General features: G+C 50.8%; 1 protein-coding gene across 3 annotated transcripts in view; it reads right to left on the reverse strand.

The window, feature by feature from the left end:
* Positions 1 to 3,638: 3,638 nt before the first annotated feature.
* The window catches only part of LOC143268198 (insulin-like growth factor 2 mRNA-binding protein 2), a 78,531-nt gene continuing 68,999 nt past the window's right edge, over positions 3,639 to 13,170 (reverse strand). The window contains exons 12-16 of one of the 3 annotated variants that reach the window (XR_013043906.1): positions 9,971 to 10,045; positions 8,486 to 8,617; positions 6,830 to 6,943; positions 5,296 to 5,473; positions 3,639 to 4,449 (exon numbers count right to left, since the gene is read on the reverse strand). Coding sequence is in view for 2 of the 3 variants with exons in the window: in XM_076549343.1 (XP_076405458.1) it covers positions 4,180 to 4,449; positions 6,830 to 6,943; positions 8,486 to 8,617; positions 9,971 to 10,045 (591 nt within the window). In the remaining variant the exon portion in view is untranslated. The remainder of the gene's footprint in view (positions 4,450 to 5,295; positions 5,474 to 6,829; positions 6,944 to 8,485; positions 8,618 to 9,970; positions 10,046 to 13,170) is intronic. The other 2 variants (XM_076549344.1, XM_076549343.1) reach the window with 2 other exon arrangements.

The raw sequence follows: 13,170 nt of genomic DNA on the forward strand, positions 1-13,170 counted from the left end.
GTTCAATACTCAGCAACTGATCACCTGTGTTTCCTAAGTGCTAACCTAATAAGGGAAACAGGTGCCTTAAATAAACTACCTCCAGCAAGGCTTGCCTGAGGAAAACAGGTGCCTTAAATGAACTACCTCTAATGAGGCTTGTCTCAGGTAGAAATTAAGCAGAGTACTAAGACCAGATCTACCTCAGGTAAATGTCACATGCCTCTATCTGGGCAGGCCAAATCTACCTCAGACAAATGCCAACTCCAAAATAAAATAATAATGATTCTTTCTCTCTAAGCTCTCTCTATGTCAACAGTATCTTGTTAAATGGGAGGCCCCCAGCACCAGCACGGATGGACAGCCGCAGAACCAGGAGACGGCAGAACGTCGTTCCAGGACCTCCACCATCATCCCTGGACTTCACAAGATACCCCTCACCCCCCCCCAAAGAGCCAACCAACGCCCACTATTCAGCTGGAAGCAGTCTTTGAGAGAAACGTCGCCCCCGTACCCAGTCAACCACAATTTTTTCTTTTTTTAAAAAATAAGAGTAGGGAATGAAGGGTTCACAACATGCCCCCCCAACGGTCGCATTTACCAGGCGGACACTTCCGCCTAGCCAATTCCGGTTAGGCCGGACACCTCCGCCTAGCAAGTTCCGGCCAAGGCATCTCGCGTGACCAGAATCCATGACATTACATGGCAGCGTGCAACGTGACCATGTGATCTACACACACGCGTGGAGTAGTGACGTGACCTGGCCACGCCCCCAGCCGGTTTTTAAAGCGGAGCGCCATATTCCCGGTTCTCTCTCCCTCTCTTCTATCTTCTCTCTCTCTTCTCCACGCACGTGTCTCTCCCACAGGCCTGCGCACTCTCTATCCCTCTATCTCTAATAAACTCTTATAAGCGGATTCTGTCGTGTTTCGTGACGTTTCCTTGCAGGGTAAGAACACAACGCAGCTAAATAACTAACACTAATACTCCCCTTTCTTTTTACCTGTGGTTCTGTTTCTCATGCCTGAAGGCACCACCCCTCTGCCCTCCAATGCCCACTTCCTACTTTCCTTTCTTTCACAGCAAAAAAAAACAAGAGTCACAATTAGGATTCACATGTGAGAGATACCACGTGGCATGTGTCTTTCTGGAGCTAGGTGATCTCAATAGTACATTTTTTTCTAGTTCCATCAGCTGCAGACTTTATAATTTTTTCTTAACAGCTGTATAAAATTAAGCGTATAGACACTATATTTTCTTTTTATTAAACTTTTTAGTCTTATGTGTTTGTGAGCCTCACATGTGTGGGATTGCCTGAGTAACTGGAGCTGGAGTTACAGGCAGTTTTGAACCATGTGGGTACTGAGAACCAAACCCAGGTCCTCTGGAAGAGCAGTAAGCCCCTTTAATGCTGAACCATAACCCTGGCCCCATGTACCACATTTTCATTATATATTCATCATCTAGGCTGCTTCTGTTTCTTAGTTACTGTGAATAGAACAGCAATTGTTAATATTCTGACCCATCCCTTGGGGCCACCCTGGGTCCTGACATAAAAGCCTCATTTTAAGGAAAATCTCCTCCCCTCTTCCTCTCTCTTCTGTTCTTTCTCCATTTCCATGATGTGTGCACACCTCAGCTTTCTCTCTTATCTTTCCTCCGTTTCCCTCTTTCCTTTCTTTCCATCTATTATAATAAACTCTCCACGCGAATGCAGCGCCTGGGTGTGAATGACTTTCCACGTGCAGCTGCCCCTGCTGCATCTGCCCAGTGTGTTTTCCCTCACATGTGGGATACCCTGGCCTGGCCAGCTGGGAGTTCTCCACTCCTGCAAATTCGTAACAGCAATGAACACAGATGTGCTGCTCAATGCTGTCCTCTAGTACAGCATCACCCTTGCAATCAGGAACGCAGTGCTGGGGTTGCCTGCCCTGGGCATTCGCAAGACCAGTCCTGCTAACAGTCATGGATGGGGTGGGCTCACAGGGTTCTACCACTTCCTGCTGAACTATCGGTTATTGATAGATTCTTAAGGAGGGGGAGCTGTTGTCTTCAGTTGTATAGCCACTGCTGAGCCCACCAGGCTACAAAGGAAGCCATGGAAAGTCACATAGGACAAAGCTAACAGATGAGAAGGTGTGGGAGATACGGGGTAGACAAGGGTGTAGGGGAGCTAAGAGGAGATGGAGGTAAAGAGTAATCTGTAAGGATTCTGTAGATGCACAGATGCACATCTGGTGCCTTAGATGTCATCAGCAGGCGACTGCGTCCCAGCCTAAAAGCCAGACATGCACCCCCATGTTCTCTTTCTCTCTCTCTCTCTCTCTCTCTCTCTCTCTCTCTCTCTCTCTCTCTCTCTCTCTCTCTCCCACACACACCCTCTCTGCTCTTGGTCTCTGTCTCTGCTCTGTCTCTGTCTCTCTGCACCCCTCTCCTTCTGTTTCTTCTCTGCCAGGCCTGGCTTCTCCTGTCCTATCCCCTCTTCTAATAAAGCCCATTCTAACTCTGGTAACCATGGCTCATGATTCTTCCACCCATGATTCTTCCACCATCCACCAAACCAGCACCGCCGCTGAAACCAGCGCTGATCTAGTGCCGTATAACCTTTCATAATCTGTACGCCTTAATTTGTTAATTTAATTAACCTTGATGCATAGCCTTCTTAAGATTTCCTTCTGGCTATGATGGGACACCACGTGTAGCCTTGAGGCAGGGGGAAGGGCTAGGACTTGCCTCTACTGGATGTGCCTCCCCCTGGGAGGCCTTGCCTTCTTGTGGGGGGAGTGGGGGGTTAGTTGGGGGTGAAGGCTGGGGGAATGGGAGGGGGAAGAGCGGGGATCTGATTGGTGTGTAAAATGAAAAAAAATTCTTAATTAAAAAAATGGAGGGAAAAAAAAGATTTCCTTCTGGAACCAAACAAAGAGACCTAAAACTGGGTTGATTTTTGCTTCTGAATTTTTGTTTCACAACTTTTTTGGGGGATTATAGCCCATTAGAAATTTTACCAGGAAAAAATTCAGAACCTGTAGCTATATTAAAGGGTTAAAGGTGTGCATCACCATGCCCGTTTTACATATTTCTAAGCTTCCATCTGTACTGATATTTAAAGAGGGACAATTAGGAGACAGGTGGCCAACTCAGCAGTTCTCAACCTATGGGTCGCAACCCCTGGGGGTTGTTGAAAGACCCTTTCACAGGGGTCACCTAAGACCACTGGAAGACAGATATTTACATTATGATTCATAACAGTAGCAAGATTACAGTTAGGAAGTGGCGATGAGATAATTTTATGGTTGTGCGTTACCACAACATGAAGAACTGCATTAAAGGGTCAGCATTAGGAAGGTGAGAACCGCTGCTCTAGAGGAAGGGAGAGCCTCTGTCCTGAGTTGCCTGACATGTCCTGCCCGGGCATGTAGTTCTACAGATCCGCACAAACTGCCATCCCACGGGGACCCAGCAGAGGCGCACTTCCCACAAGCCCCCAGGCGAGACTGCTGTGCCCGCTGCACACTGACTCACGGAGCTGGGTCCCTCCCAAGAACCAGGTGGACAAGGAGCTGCCCGGGTCCGACTGTCCAACTACTGTCCCCCTAGGCCTCCAGCTGACACCCCCGGGGGACACAAGGCTCAGCAAATAAGACACCAGGACGCCAGGATCTTGTTAGCTTGGATATATTTTTTTTTTCTTTTTTTTGTCACAGAACACTGTTTGCAGTAGAGGAAATCGGCATTGCAGTCTGGTGGTGTCTTGGCTTCTTCACATAACCAGGACGTGGTCATCCTTCAGCGCAAAAGCCCTCATGGCACGTACCCTATTGAAATTCAGGACGGCTCCAATATCATCTGTTTTTCTTTGTCGTTTTTTAAAAATAAACATTTTTAGATTTGTCCACAGAAGGCCACGCAGGCTCTTGGCTAGCGGAAGACAAGTCTGAACAGTCGCTGCACACTTGGGCTGCCGCCTGCTCCAGGCTGGCAGTTGAAATCTTTTTTTTTTTTCAACTCATTTTTATTAAAAAAATAAAAAATGCTCCAACTATCAGTTTTACAAAATCTCTAAGGGAAACACAAGAGCAAGGTGCTGAGGTAAAAAACACCTGAGGTAGCTTTATTTGTGTGTTTTTCTCATTTTAAAAAAATCTGCAAATTTAATGCCCTGGGCCAACAACCTCGTATAAATTGCTATTTTCCTGCACTTTAAATTTTTAAAGAAAGAAATAATTTCACTACTAAATGTTGATGGCTTGTATACCAAAATGTAAAAAGACAAAGTACATTCTTTCTTTCTGGAGTTTTCCTTTGTTTGGTTGGCTGGTTGGTTTGGAGGGTTCCCGCTTTCCTCTTCCGAGATGGGAGGAGTGCCATCGACTCTTGTTCGCTTGAGGAACCAAGTGTAAGCTGAAGCTGGTTCGTGTGTTTCACGTTTGTTCCGTTTGTGTGATGTGATAACTCAGAGCACTGCTTTGCCTGGGGGGGGGGTGGTGCATAGATATGGGGGAACAGAAAAGGACGAAGGGGTTCAGAAGGATGGCGGGCAAAGAGGAAGGGAGGGGAGGGAGATAAACAGAGAGAGATAGAAATATATAGCAGTATGCAAAAAAAAAAAAAAAACCAGTTTAAAACCTGTGAAGCAGAGAAAGGGGTGCATGGGGTAAACAGGTGACAAGGGCCTGGGGCCCCTCCTCGGGGACGGTATCCCTTCTGTTGATAGACACAGGTGACCCACGACTGCCATTAAGTGTTCCTGACGAGATCTCCCTCCAAGTGAAGTTCGTGTGGGCGGCTCAAAGTTCCTTTCTCTACCAATGGACCTCACCCAAGACTTTATTCTTTGAAGTCTAGAAAAGCCTGCTTTCTCTTCAAAAAGAAAACAAAATTAATAATCGAGTAAAACTTGTAGTTAGTTGAGTTATTTGATATATTATTTCTAAAATATATTAACGCTGCAGGCACCCTGTGTAACCCACAGGCCACACATCTTAACATCTTTCCCCTTCTAGTATGTACAGACATGTACAGAGACAACGCTCCACAGCAAAGAAAAGGCTGCGGATTTCGCTTTGCTTTGAGTCACCTATGTTAGTTCAACTGAAAGGGAGAGCGTCCTGGGAGCCGAGGAGGGATCTGAGTGGATGGGCAGTGGATGGCTGGAAGCCTGCAGAAGCCAGGGGAAGCTGGGCACAGGCCAACTGGTGTTTCTGGGGAACCCGGGCCCTCCCTATGGCCTCCTGGATCCCAGGATGTGCAGGGGTCTGCAGGCCCTGGCTGCCCTGCAGACTTCTCACTCCTCAGGATGGTCTTTGGTTTGCTCACGATCTGCTGGCTGTTTGGTCTCGTCTCTCTCGGGGGGGTTGGGAGGGTTACATTCATCTCTTGTTTGCTGGCGCCTGTGGGGGCCTCACTTGCTGCGCTGTGAGGCGACTCCCTGAGGGTATTTCTGCTCCTGCTGCTTCACCTGCTGTACAATTTCCCTGATCTTGCGTTGCTCAGTCTGCAGCGGAGAGAGGGAGGGAGGGCACAGGGAAGAGACAATCCCAGTTCTGGGGCCCCCACAGGGAAACAGAGGGCTCCGGACTTGGGAAAGGTTGAGTGCTCGGACCAATCTTACTTCCCCCAGGTCCCTTCTGCCCACGCTCAGCCGCCTGGGACAGAAGTTTTCTTCCCTTCACCAAGCCAGCCGGGTGCAAGGTGGGAGGGGGCGGGGAGAGGAGGGTGCACTGGGGTGGGAGGGGGGGGGTACCTAGCAGCTCACAGGGAGCAGATGGCCAGGGAGTAGCAGGAGAGGTCAGTGATGGGGTGGAGGCCAAGGGCCCTGCCACGCCCACCTGAGCTCTGGTGTGCCCCTCCCCTCCCCACCCCTTTCCGAAGCACTGGAAAGACCAGGAAAGGGGAGACACTAGCGCCCTGACAAGCCCTGGAGAACAGGAGTTCCAACCCTGAGCCACAGCTTCCCACGGGCTGAACTCTGCCACTGGCCCAGGCAGCAGTCACAGGCAGCTGGCCACCGAGCAGCTGGGAGTCGTTTTCACAGCTGCCCTTCTTCTTTGGCCTCCAGGAGGATCACAGCCGCCCTCTTCTAAAACCCGCCCAGCAAAAAAGCATCAAGACATCGAGGCCACACACTGGGCCACATGTCCCTGCAGCGCTGGCTTCTGTGAGTGCAAGGCAGCAGTGACGTGGAGTTCTGGGGAGACCCGGGAAGAGAGCGGCAGAATACTAGGTCCCTTTCCTTGGTATTCTGAGCCGCCCCTTGGGGACTTCTTGCCCAGCGTCCTGATGTCGTCTTATGTAAAGTCCTCTTTAAGAAAAAACTCCCCCTTCATTGTCTCTCCTGACTCATGCCAGAGGTAGAGTGCACCTCCCTCTTTCGCGCTCTCTCTCTCTCTCCCCCTTTAATAACAAACTTTCCACGTGGACATCTGTGTCTGGATGCTGAGATTAAACTCTCCACCTCTCCACACATCTGCATGGCCGGTCTCCCTCACCCACCAGGGCACCTTGGCCCAACCCGCCAAGGCCTCCCTAGTCACAACACCTTGGTGAGTAGTCCCTTTCCACAGTGAAACGTGGCCACCTGGCTGCTCTGCTGGGGGCTGGCTGGACATGGGGCTCCTCAGAGGAAGGCTGGGAGAGCAAGCGACGCTAAGCTCCCGACCCCAGCGCATCATGCTAGGAGCCTTGCACCAACCGTTTCCAGTCCCCGAGGTCAGGGGCCAGGGAGGGCTTCCACCGTGCCTGCTGTGTGGTGGTCAGGAGGGGCTTAAAGCACACGGCCACTCGACACAAATACAGTACGTGAACTAGTGGGAGGAGCTGGGCAGGAGGCAGGGCCCTCACAGGATAGTACCTGGCTGGCGAAAAAGTGTCCGATGATCCTGACGATCACTTCTTCATTTTCATCTGGGGTTTGGTCACGAGGCACGATAACTTCTGCGCTTGTCAAGTTCTGGAGCTCGTTGACCTGGAAAGGCAGAGAAGGAAGTGAGTGAGTAACACACACACACACACACACACACCCGGCCCCCCAGCCCGCCCACCCCGGTCACCCATGAAGCTGATACTTGGGCTGTGGACGGAGAAGCTAACCGCCCCCCCCTTTCCTTCTCCTGCCTCAGCTCCTGTAGGTTTGACTGACAGAGAAATGGGGGTGTAGCCCTAACTCCACGAGGCTCTGCCTCTCAGGCTGAATGCTCCCATTCTGCAGACACTCGTGCGGACTTCTAGTAAGAGCCCAGGTTAGTGGCCCACTTCTGGACCTGCTTCCCTGGCTGCTGGCCAGGAGCTATGGCCTCCTCTGACTCAGAATAAACCCAGCCACTTCCATCTCCTCCCTCTCCTCACCACCCCCCCTTCTTTCCTTCCTTTTCCCCCTCTGCTCCCTTTGGGCCAAGGTTGGCCTTGAACTTGCTCTATAGGCGAGGATGACCATGCACTTCTATCCTCCACTCTCCGTTTGGCTGGGTTCTACCTGCCCTGGCCCTTGGCATTGATGCTCAGCTCACAGGCAGGGTGAGGGGCTCAGAGGGGCGGCCACCCACAGCTGGGGAGAGAGAGGATTCAGTGACCGCTTCCGAGACGGTCTCCAACACTTCAAGTCTGTCGAGCGGTCAGTGTGTGTACCTGGGGTTTGGACTGCACTTGTGGATCCAAGCCAACTACATTCTCTTGTGCATGACTCACCACGTCTAGAACCTGCGCTCCCCGACCCCAGTTCCTGCCACTCAACGTCACTTCATCATCACAGGCCCAGAACTGCTCCAGTCACCTCCTCACCAAGTGAGAAAGCCATATTCTTGTGTCCACAGATAACCTATTGATTGATGTCTAGGGATCAATATTCTTTTCTCGGGGGGGGGGGTGGCTGAAGGTTGACCCCAGGGTCCCATACTTGCTAAGTGCATGCTCTATCGCTGAATTATGCCTCCAGCTCCGGAATCCAGCTGACGTGTGTTACTGAGACCTTCAGACTGGACACATAAACTACACTTTCTCACCCTATTGCTGAGCTAACTCCCCTAGAGCGGATGGCCAGACTTGAGAAAGAACCGGAAAAGGGATGTGCAGTAGGGAGTGAGAGGCCCCTGGAGACTGTCGTCAGAGAGAGCACAGGGCAGCTGCAGCCTCCGAACTTGGAAACCAGGCAGAGAGGGGTCTCCAACGGGTTCTATCTGCTACATGTGGATGTGAGGGCAGGGGAGGGTGGGATGGGAGATGGCCTTCTTGTCTTGGGATATAAACAGGGCTGGGTGGCATAGTGCTCAGGAAGAGGGTGGGCTTGACACCATGGAACTGGGCCCTTAGTGCTAGATCCCTGCGGATCACCTTTCTGTCCTTGGAATCCCCATGCCTCATGCATCCTGCACGTGCCGGAGCCCAAGCGTGTCAGCCCAAGGCCCTCAGACATGCTGAGAGCGAGCAAAGGAGCGAGTGAGGGTCTGAGGGGAATCGGGCATGGCCAGGGCAGGGAACTCATCCAGGTGAAGGGAGTCGGGAGCCAGCTTACGGTTTTCCCCCCTTTGCCGATCACGCGGCTGGCTGTGGACGAGGGAACACGGATGTGGGCTTCCAGCTTCACCTCTTCTTTGGGGTTAAAGAAGTTTTCTTCCTTCAGCTTCCCAAAGATCCGTCCCTGAGCCTGAGGACAAGATGACTGGTGATCGGGCCACTCGGTCAGCGCTGTGCGGGAACTCGGAGTCCCAGGGACGGGATGTGTGGGCTTCCCTCCAGGCACGGGGCAGCTGCCCACCCGCCTCAGTTCTGCCACCCATCTCAGCCACCACGCTCCACCATCTGTGCACGCTGGCGAGCCTCGTGATCTGCAGGTGACTGCTTCCTCTAAGGAACGTGTGTGTCTAGGCAAGGGCAACCGTGAGCCACCAAGACTGCACCCTGTTTTCATATGCCCAGTGCCTGTAAGTGCGTGATTGGCTGAATGTGTTTAAGGCATTCTTAACCCCCCTCCACTGTATGCTCAGTTCTCTGGTTACTGAACGAGGCAACAGGATCTGCTAAGTCTCAACACGCCGCTGCTTTTGTGGTGCTGAGAATCAAACTCATGGCCTTGCACATGCTGGCCAAGTCATCATCTCATCCTGTACTTAGTTGTTAGTATGTTGTGGGACCATCGCCACTATCCAGAATATTCTGGATCCATCTCAGGGGTGGGACAAGCCCATAATCCCAACCTTTGGACAGCCGAGGAAAAGAATTGCAGGTTAAGACCAACCTGAGCAATTTAGTGAGGCCCTGAATCAAAACTGAAAGAAGAGGACTAGGAATGTGGCTCAGTGGCCGAGTGCTTGCCCCTATGTGTGAGGCCCTGGGCTCAATCCCGAGGACTGCCCGCTACTCTCAACCAGCCTACGTCTTTCTCTATGGTTTGCTACTGGACACATGCACGTGGATGTGTACATGCTCTTATTTCTCTAGGGTCACTTCTCTGTAGCACGCATTGGATAAATCATTCTCTTTTGTGGACATACCGCATTTTGTTTGCTCAGTGCCAAGCTTTTGGTCCCCTGTGATTTTCATTGTAAGAGCTGAACTTTTATAAATTAAAGCGCATTTCTGACTTCTTGAAACTCAAGTTTTAACGTTCCTCGAGGAAGGACATCAGACACAGAGCCATGGTCCTCGCAAAAGAACTCTCCCCCAATGCTGCTAGAATTCCCTCACAGACTGCCAGAACTTCCACGACAAAAGGTTCTCCTCTGCACCCTTGTTAACGCTCTCAGCTGGAGAAGCCCAAGACGGCCGCCCACTCAGAGACATGCTGGAGGCACTGGCCAACTGGGCACCAACGGACACCTGCCTTTCCATGGAGAGAAGACAGAGCACAGAGGAGAAACGAGGAACCAGGCACAAGTCTGACCCGTGAGCAGCAGAAGGGGAAGTGGACACCAGGCTGGCAAAGCAGCACCTCAACTCCCCTGGGCCGTCTGCCCGGCACCCAGAGCCTGCGGGGCCGGCATGGGCTTTTGGTACTGACCTTGAACTGGGCTTCAGGTGGCCCGGTGATGATGACCATCCTTTCACTGACATCCGGACCTTCTGCCGGAGCTATCTGTGGTTTGAGAAAAGGAACGTGCTGATGCCAAAGCTCCTGTGCTTGCCGGAGAGCATTAAGAGCACGACGACACCAGCTGATGACCAGCCTCTGCCTCTGAGTGCCACACATAGTGCCACCTCTGCCCTGGGTCTTAGCAAGTCTGACTGTAATTCTCAGTATCAAATATGGGTCTCTGGCTACCCAGGGCCAGTAGTTACTGCCTGTCCCTGCAGTGAGCACCCTTCCAGAACTTGCCTCTTCCCTCAGCCAAGTCCTAGGAAATACAGGCTCTGCCAACCCCCAGGCCCAGAGGGAAGGAAAGGTTAGTCCACAATGCTGTCCAACTGGTATCTAGCTGCTTCCCGCCATGACGAAAATGGACTAAACCTTTGAACTGTGAGAAAGCCCCAACTGAATGCTTTCTTTTATAGGAGCTGCCGTGGTGGTCATGGTGTCTCCTCACAGCAACAGAACATGTACTGTGACAGGAGTTGGCACCAGGGAGTGACAGGCCTGACCACGCTGCTTGGGGGTGGAATGTAGACTTTGGAACTTTGGATTAGGAAAGCAGCTGAATGCTTTAAGCAGGGCTTAAGGAGCCACTATCACTAGGAGCATGACGGCCAGTGTTGAAGGCAATTTGGACTGTGAAGTCCCAGCTCAAGAAGGTTCAGAGGGGAAGGGTATTAGTAAATGGCCTAGAGACCATTCTTGCGATGTTTGGCTGAAAAAAAAAAAAAAAAAGGGGGCTGCTTTTTGCTCTTGTCCCCACCCCCACCCCCCAAAAAATCTGCCTGAGGCAAAATTGAAGCATTTTTGGATTAATGGCACTAGCAGAGATTTCAAGATAGACTAGCACTGACTCTGTTGTCTGGATATTAGTGGTCACTCTCATGCAGATCTATAATGAAAAGGAGCAAGCTGAGAAAGGGAAAATACAAAATATACAGTTTGAGGAGAAAAGGAGCACCTGGAAGTGTAATAGAGCTAAGTCTAGTACTCAGGGAGATAATCTTTCAAGAAAAGCCTGATGCTCAATGGAATAAAGGGAGTGGTGACCTCAGGGCAAGATCCCACCCAGCTAAGCTTCCAACTTGTGAAAAGGAATTAAAGAAAAGTTTAGTCATGAAGAAAACCATCAGCAACAGAAAGAAGATGAAAATGTATTTGAATGAGGCGGCCAAGTTCCAGGACCAGCAAACAGAACTTGGCAGCTTCAGCCATGTGGTTCTGGCTTTAGAGTCCAGGATACAAGTCAGGTGCTGTGGACGCTCCCTCCATGGCTAAGAAAAGCTACAGACACCAATGTGCTGGGGCCCAAAGAGGCCATTGTGTGATGCTGTGAAAGTGAAGCCTGGATTTCACTGGAGACCCCAAGATGTTGGAGATGCCACAGTCATGAGGTAGCTGCTGAGGAAAGCTGCTCATGGGGAGTGGAACCAGCTCAAGAGAGAGCAGTGTGCTGCAGTCAACAGAGCTGAAAGGAGCTGGAGATCTGAAGAGCGCTTGATATCAGACCTGGAGATGCAGAGTTTAGAGTCTGTCCAGATGGTTTTCAGTCTTGCTTTGATTCAGTATTTCCTCACTATGCTCTCTTTCTTCTCTTTTGGAGTGGTAAAGTATATTCTGTGACATTGTATGTTGAAAGTATGGCACCTGCTTTTTGATTTTGATTTCATAGGGATTATAGTTAAGAGATTGTCATGCATTTCAGAAGACACTTTGAACTTTGGAATTTTAAACAGTGTTGAGACTATTATACACCACAGGGACTTTTGAAGCTGGACTGAATGCGTTTTTGCATTATGATACAGCTATAAGACCTCAGGGGTCAGGGAGTGGAAAGTGATGGTTTGAATAAGAATGACCTCCAGAGGTTCACTTGGAACGTCTAGGGAATGGCACACTCGTGGAACATCGACTGAGACAAGATCTTTATTACATTTTCTCCCAGCACATCTCAACTTCCTTAAACAATCTTTAGGAGAGGAAGAGGAAGAGGAAAAAGGAGAAAGTGACAACAAAAATGAGCTGGACCTGGCAGTAGCCCCAGCTACTGAGGAGGCCGAGACAGGACGGTCATTGGAGACTAGATGTTAAAGGTTAGCTTGACAACACACACACACACACACACACACACACACACACACACACATATACACACACACACATATACACACATACACACACACACACACCTCTCCTCTCAAAAACAAAACAAGTAAATTAAAACTCAATCATCAAATCATGGCAGAATGAAACATAATTCAAAGTCAAATGAATGGGAAGCACATCAGGAACACAGGGGTGAGGAGCCAGGAGCCACAGGTGAGCACACAATGCGTTGTGCAAGGCCTGACACAATTCTCAACTCAGTTTCTCTAGAGCACTGGCCCAGCCGAGCACAGTGACAGCAGAGCAGAGCACACTCAGGAGGTGGAAGCAGGAGAATCAGGGCTTCAAGGTCATCACAGGCGCCAAGGTAAGCTGGCGGTTAGCCTAGGCTATGAGACCAAGTCGCAGGCAAGCAAACAAAAGATAGGGGGAACATCGTCCATTACAGGGCCGCTCAGGCCGAGGGAACCCAGGGTCAGGGAGGTGCCATTCCCTCTGCTCTGTGGTATACTGTCTCCAAAGCTCAGAGGAGACCTCTACTCAGAGGTCTGATTCTGTTTTCACCCCATCTAGGCTCTAAGCCAGGGTCTACCCTGGGACTTCAGGGTCCAGTGCTGTGTCCCAGCTTCCTTGGGAACACTCATCCACTGCATGGTGTCACCTTCACTGATCTAGAAAGGAGGACCCTTCATCGAGACCTCTGGAGACTCTTCTGGCCTTGTTTACTTACTCTGTAGCATGAGGACAAATGGAAGACATAGGTAACCAGTAAGCAAGCTCCCGAGGACCACCCTCCATGGTGGGCAGTTATTGCTTGGTGGTAGCCGCAGCCTGTTCAGGGGATGGAGACTGGGGCAGGCTGGCCCTGAGACAGGTGGCAGGAAGCCCCGTCTACTTCAAGATTCACCATTGGCACAGAGTCCTGAGAATGCTGTGGAGCGATGCCTACAGGACTGATCAGACCTGCGCCTGAACTCCCTCACTCTTCATTTCCCTGAAGGCGCTAACTGGGAATGACTCTGATG

The sequence above is a fragment of the Peromyscus maniculatus genome, chromosome 12 (assembly GCF_049852395.1).
Source record: "Peromyscus maniculatus bairdii isolate BWxNUB_F1_BW_parent chromosome 12, HU_Pman_BW_mat_3.1, whole genome shotgun sequence".
Lineage (NCBI taxonomy): Eukaryota > Metazoa > Chordata > Mammalia > Rodentia > Cricetidae > Peromyscus > Peromyscus maniculatus.